Source organism: Rattus rattus, chromosome X (genome assembly GCF_011064425.1).
Source record: "Rattus rattus isolate New Zealand chromosome X, Rrattus_CSIRO_v1, whole genome shotgun sequence".
Taxonomy (NCBI): domain Eukaryota; kingdom Metazoa; phylum Chordata; class Mammalia; order Rodentia; family Muridae; genus Rattus; species Rattus rattus.
In genome coordinates this window covers 6,808,032-6,814,884 of record NC_046172.1, presented here as the reverse complement: position 1 = coordinate 6,814,884, position 6,853 = coordinate 6,808,032, and the positions used below count along the sequence as shown (strand labels likewise).

General features: G+C 39.0%; 1 protein-coding gene across 1 annotated transcript; it reads right to left on the bottom strand.

The window, feature by feature from the left end:
• Nucleotides 1–3,181: 3,181 nt before the first annotated feature.
• LOC116888365 (wiskott-Aldrich syndrome protein family member 1-like) lies at nt 3,182–5,924 on the bottom strand. The gene is made up of 2 exons (XM_032889632.1): nt 5,845–5,924; nt 3,182–5,319 (listed from the first exon to the last, which is right to left on the bottom strand). The coding sequence occupies exon 2, from the start codon at nt 5,108–5,110 to the stop codon at nt 3,206–3,208; it is 1,905 nt and encodes a 634-aa protein (XP_032745523.1). The 5' UTR covers nt 5,111–5,319; nt 5,845–5,924; the 3' UTR covers nt 3,182–3,205.
• Nucleotides 5,925–6,853: the final 929 nt, after the last annotated feature.

The following is a 6,853-nucleotide window of genomic DNA, read 5'->3' as shown; positions in this document are numbered from 1 at the left end:
GATGGTTAGTAGAGCCAGGTTGTTGCTTTTAGCTTTGATCATGTGACCACAGATAGAAATAAACAATGAAATTAGGGGCATTTTCTCTTCAGTTGATATCAATGTATCTTCCTTCTGTGTACCCACTTATGTCATCAAGGTAGCACTGACTTTAGGCCATAATATGTAGATACTTTCTAACATATGGATGTTGGGGATAATGGTGATGGATGCAGAAAGACTCCATTATCTTGGAAGGAAAATGATAGGATATTTCAGTTATATAAATGATAACTATATTGTGTGAGGCAGAGGTTAACCTTACTTTCTTTGGAGTTTAAATATGACTATGAAGATGTGAATCTGAGTTGGAAGTCTTGGTCAATAGAAGCACATGCCTTATTAAGTGCAAGGACCTTAGTTCAATCCCCAAAGCATATAAAAATAGGCTTTCTGGCTATGCAGGCTAATTGGAGAGCCCCATTTCTACAAGATACCTTGCAAAAATATAAATGTGAAAAGTTCCTGAGGAATGACATCCAGGGTTGCCCTCCATCTACTATTACAAGCATGAGTACTCAAGTCACACACATACTCCCTTATACATACACATTGTGGTGGTTAATCTTGACAACTTGATAGGATTTAGAATCACCTCTGATTATCTTTGGGCATATTTGTGAGTATACTCTAGATTAGATTGAGGTGGGAACACCTACTCTTCCACCCTAATCGTGAACATCACCATTTTGTGTGCTAAGACTCAGGACTGATTATAAAAGAATGAACACTATTAATCGTTATCTGATTCCCAACTATAGACATGTGACTTGATACTTCAAGCACTTAAACCATGACTCCACTAAAGCAATAGACTGTATCTTCAAACTTTGAGCAAAATTATCCCTTCCTTCCTTAAGTTAGCAACAGGGCAAGTAACTAATCTGGAAAATGTATACTGAGAAGTGTTTTGTTGCTGTGATAAACCTTGTCATATTCTTAGACCCTTGGAATGGGTATGCAGGAGGAACACTCAAAAGTTTATAACTGAACTACAGAAGCCCTTGGATACTGTATGGAACAGTTGATGAATCATTCTGGAGGGAATGAGTAGTATTCTCAGAGAAACCGTGGGACCCCAGTTCATTAGGTTTTAGAAGGCAACATGGATGTCAGAATTTTAGAAATTATGCTAAGAGTCGTGAGGTTATATGGAAATTTCAAGCAAAGATAGTGTGTAGAATGTGGTATAGTTATTATAGCTAATCTCTTTATGTAGAACTACAGTAAAACAGCAATGGGTTGGGTAGAAATGGATAAAAATGTGAACCTGAGAAAGGGGAAGTGCCTGAGAATATTTAAGGTTGTAGCCAAGGTGTATGCAAGAAAGGGCTGTAACAAACAAACCTACACTTATGACTGTCCAGTATCAGATGATCTTCCCAGAAATCATACATGGGAGCAGTTTGTGTATATATATATATGTATATATACATGTATATATGTATATGTATGTATATGTATATATGTGTATATATATTTATATATATGTATATATGTATATATACATATATGTGTATATATGTGTATATATGTGTATATATATATATATATATACATAAAATGACAAAAGGAGAGCCTTGAGGATGGAAAGGAGAGAAGTATTTCAAAAATAATTTAAAAGGCTCCAACTTGTAAAAATGACAATTCATTTGAACGAAGACTGTGCAAACCAGGAATGCTCCAGAAAGGCTTCTGGAAAGCAACTTCCTAGGAAAATGATTCCTCAGAGACAGCACATAGAATTGAGTGCCATTTCAGTTCAAAATATCCAGGCTTCATCATGAACAGCACTTCCTAAATGTTTTTTTTTTCATGTATCTAAGAACTTGAAAAGGGTGTGGGCTATTGTGAAACATTGTCACATGAATAGTATTTGCCATTTGTGGGGGGTTGAATGAGAATGGCCTATATAGGCTCATACATTTGAATGTTTGGTTTTCAATTGGATTGTTTATGATGTATTAGAAGATGCAGCCTTAATAAAGGAGGTATGTCACTAGGGATGGTATTTGAGGTTTTAAAAACCTTCACCAGGCCCATTCTATTTCTGCCACGTCCTATGGATCAGATCTAAGCTTCCAGCTACTGTTCCAGCACCGAGCCTACCTGCTTGATGTCATGCTCTCTATCGTGATGGTTATGGACTCACTCTCTGAAGCTGAAAGCAAGTTCCCAATTAACTGCTTCGTCTATAAATTGCCCTGGCCATGGTGTCTCTTCACAGTAATAGAATAGTAAGTAAGAGACCAATACAGTCATGAAAACACAGCAGCTATGCATAACCACAGAAAGCTGCTATGTAGATGAAATTCTTCAAGGAGTTTAATTTGACTCAGTCATTAAAAATATATAAATATGCATGAAAGAGTCCTTGTCTTAAACATAGTACAAAGCCTGGATCTTAACTTCCAGTACTGCTCAAAGGTATCATAATTTACTAAATAGCTCTTATAAAAAATTTTGCTATACTTAACATGTTTAGCATAGATTTTCCATGGTATAGTTTAGTATATTTTCATGTTAATAATTTATGATTATGGTTTGTTTTTTTAACCCTGTTTTCCTTTAGAAGTGAACTATCTATATGACTTTATTATTCCCTTCTAAATGTTAGATAGATTATCACATTATTTTGGGCTGGCAAGAAGGCTCACTGATCAAGAAGTCTACTGTGAAGAAAGCAATTGCTTCCCTGAGACTCATATTGTGGAAGGAAAGAACCAACTTTAGCATATTGTTCTCTGCTCTCTAATCTCATGTGGCTTGTTCCCCAACACTCTTCCAAATAAAAAAAATCATATTTTATATTGAACTTTTAGGTTTGACAGAATAGTTTTTTTCATAGTAATTGCTTTCATGTTGTAAGCAAATATTTCAATGTTAGAAAACATACAGCCATATTTTCTAGATTCTTGACCATGTTTTACTGTGTGTTGATAAGGCTGGCACTAAAATGCTTTATTTTAACAACATTGTATGTTCTCTTTGTCTCTCTGTACCTCGGTGTTTCTGTGTCTCTGTCTCTGTCTCTGTGTCTCTGTCTCTCTCTCTGTTTCTCTCTCTTTGTGTGTGTAGGTAATTCTAGGGGAAAGATTAGAACATTAGAAATGATTTAGATGTAAAAAAGTAACAAATTAAATTTTACTCTTCATGGTTTCTTTCTTTATTCAACCCATTCAGTCTCGCTGTCTGATTTTCCTGAATGATATCCCATTGCTTTACGACGGAACCGGATCATTTTTGCTTCATTTTCAGGATCATCACTTTCAGCTCTTGGTCGAGTTTTGCGAAGTTTAATGCCTTTTCTTATTGCTTCCATTAATGCTTTTCTTGCTTTGGTCATTATTGGCAGGATGGAAGTGTTTTGCAAGATACTTGCATATGCTGACTCTATTCTATAATGCCTTTTCGCTAGAGCTCTATGGTTTGAAGCAGATGATTTTATAGACGACAACGATGACTGTAGAGTGGAAACTTTTGTTAAGTTGCTTTTGTTGAGTTGTTTTGATGGTTTTGCTTGTGGTGGATGTAAATGTCTTTTTGGATATGTCACAGGTGATCTTGACTGTGCTTCAATAAGCTTTGTTAAGTGACTTACAGAACGCTTTGGCACTAGATTTGAAGATGTTTGTGGTTTGGGACTAGGTGAGGCAGATACTGAAAACGAATGGCAAGGTACCCTATATGATTTTGGCAATTGGGCGCTAAAAGTTCTTGATGTATTTGCAACTGGATGTTGTGGTAGAGATCCATGGGCATATTTTGATTTTGAGAGAGATCTTGGTGACTTTGGAAAAGAAGACTTTATCGGTTGTGGTTTTTCAACTAAAGAGTCAATAAGAGTCACAACTGAATCCCATGACTGATTTCTTAATGGAATTACTGAAGGATATAAAAGCAGAGGGATCTTCTGATCCATATCCTGTGGATTTAGACCACCTGGTTTTAGTTCATAACGTTCAAGTGATTCTGATGTTGCAGTGATCTCAACTTCAGGTGGCATTGTTGGATCTATATTAGGATTGCTCTTCAAGCAAGCAGATGGTAATGTTTTAGTTCTTCCCAAAACAAAGAAGGAAGATGTTCCTCTTGAGCTTATAACTCCAGGAGCAGATGGTTTTTTAGAACTGATAAGGTGGATGAGCCAATCAGATGGCAATGGTGGTGCTTTTGGTGCCAGGGGATTGACAAATACATTGGATTTGGAATGAGTCAAAACTCGTCGTTGCTTAACCACCACATCCCCCTTACCAGTTCCATAAAGGACACGAGGACGTGAATTGCTCATGCACCCAATATGGTAGTGTAGCTGTTCTTGCTCCCTAGGTAAGATATTTGCTGCAGATGTTCCTTGACGCTTGTTTCTATTTGGTGGGAAAATATAGAAGGAAGAGCCACCACCATATTGATCCAAGTATGAATGAGATACCTCACTACCAGAGGCTGGAATGTGATCTACAGGGATATGTTTTTTTAAGAGGTGACACTGTAGTACATTTTTGAAATCACCAGCATGGGTGTGATTCTGGTTTTGTGTGTGTTCCTTCTCACTTGCTAGTCGTTTATTCACAGATACGTTATCTTTAAAAAGTTTTGAACAACACACGCATGGGTGGAATAAACCATTGGAAGAAGGTGAATCTTCCATATCATTTTGGTAATACTCAGGCACTGTAAGAAGTGGTACTCGTATATTGGAATTGTTTCTTTCAAAGATTTTAATGGGCACTGATGTGCATGAGTATACTTGCTGTGTTTCAATGGTTATCTTTGAAAAAGTCTTTCTTGATTTCCAAAGTTGCATAGATAAAATGTCATTTGGAATTTTGTGAATAGCATTAGTTAACTGAATTACATTTTCTTGTAAAAGCTTGAGTTTAAAAGAGAGGTCATGGATCTCTTTATCAAGTTTGCCAAGCACATCTTCAGTAAATTTATCTAGATCATTTACTTGCCTCACTATTTTGCTTAATGATGTCAGAACTATGTACATGAACTCATTTTTAATTTCATTAATTGTCCCAGATTCCTTTAAGATGTTTCTCAGAATGTCCTCATTAAATGCCATGTTAGGTTTGCATTAGTAATGTAGAAAGCCACTTCTATATCCCGGTTTTAAGCATCTACCACTCTTATCAGTCCAGTCCAGGCAGTTAACTGCAATTTTAAACTTTGCTACCATCTGACAATCATAAAGCCTTTCAAGATGGCATCAGCTTCTTGCCTTCAGGTAGTCAGCAGTTACAGGACAAGCATATGGTTACATCGGATTTTTTTCTTTGAACAGGCAATGAGACAAAAATGCATTATTATGTCATCATCATGCTCCATCACTCCTCCCTTTGGCATGTATCCTCTTCTCTCCTACAGTCTCCCTCTGGTCTCATCTTCAATCTGCTCTCTTTAAGCTGCCCGCCTTCTGTCCTCCTCCCTCATCTCTTCCCTGATCTCTTCCTCATTCTAACTATTTCCCTTGCCCTTCTGCCCTCTTCATACGGCGTCTTCCTTCTTCCTCTTTTCTGCCTTCCTCTGACCACTGCCTCTAGTCCTCTGTCCCTAACTCTTTCTATTTTTCTTCTTACCTTTCTGACTCCTCTCTGCTCTCCTCTATTCCCACATACCCTGCTACCTCTTCCTTCTGCCCTACTTCTTCAAGTCTTTACTGCAGTTCTAACTTCCATCCTCCTCTCTCAGCCCTGTTCATTTTCTCTACACCCTGTGCTCTCCTGTGTTCTTCACTCTTATCTCGTCCATTCTTTATCTTCTGCCCCTCCTCTGCCACTGCCTTCTTTCCCCTCCTACCTGTAGTTTGGTTCTCCATTAGCTTTCATTCTTCTGTCCTCTGCTCTGTCTACTTCTGGACTGATCTCCAGGGGTTCTCCTGCTGGGTTTGCCCTACTGCCTCCGCCCACCTTATTTATGACATCACACTCTGCTCTCTGCATTCGTCTCTCTGCCCTCAGTCATCCTCTCTACCCTGGGCATTCATCTTCCATCTGGGTTCTGCTCTCTTCCCTCTGCCCTCCATGCACTTCTCTTCTTCCTTTAGTGTTTATACTTCTTCACCTCATTTCTTATCTCTCAGACCTCTTCTCGTTTCCTCCCTAATCACCTCTCCTCCAACCTTTTTCCTACTAGTCCCTCCACTTGCTTCCTCAGAGCTCCTCCTCCTTTTGCATTCCTCTGCCTCGGTCATCTTCCAGTTCACTCCTCCCTCTGTGCTCTTGTCCTACACTCCTTCTTCCTTTCCTTCCTGTAATTTCACTTTCCTTCTAACTACTTCCTTCTACTTTATTCCCACAAGTCACCTGTGCCTTCCTCCCTATGCTAGCTCCTCATCCCTGGTCTTTCTTCTTCCTTCTCTTTGTTCTCCTCTCTTTTCCCTCTGATATATTCCTTTGTCTTCTCTCTACCCTGTAATGCCTTCCTCTCTGCACTTCCTAATGTTTCCTCCTGCTTTCCCCCTTAGCTCTCCCTACTCTGCCAACTTCTCCTCTCTGTGTCCCTAGATTGCCTCTGACTCCTACTCCTTCAATTCTGCGTCTCCCTCCTCCTTCTTCTCTCTGCTCACCACACCCCTATTTTCTCCTCCCTCTGATATTCTTCTCTCTTTAGTCTCTTTTCACTCCTCAACAAATCCTCTGCCCCTCTTATCTCTACCCTTAGAATCCATTTTTTTTGACTAGGTTGTCCCTTTCCCCTTTCTGCTGCTCCATTCCCCTATTCCCTCAGTCCTCCTTTCCTTCCCTGATATCCTTCTTCCCTCATGATCTCCTCTCCTATCTCTTCCCTATCTTCTTTGCCCTCCTCA

Coding starts and splice junctions, on each gene's coding strand:
- LOC116888365 (XM_032889632.1), bottom strand. CDS start 5,110: ATGGCATTTAATGAGGACATTCTGAGAAACATCTTAAAGGAATCTGGG.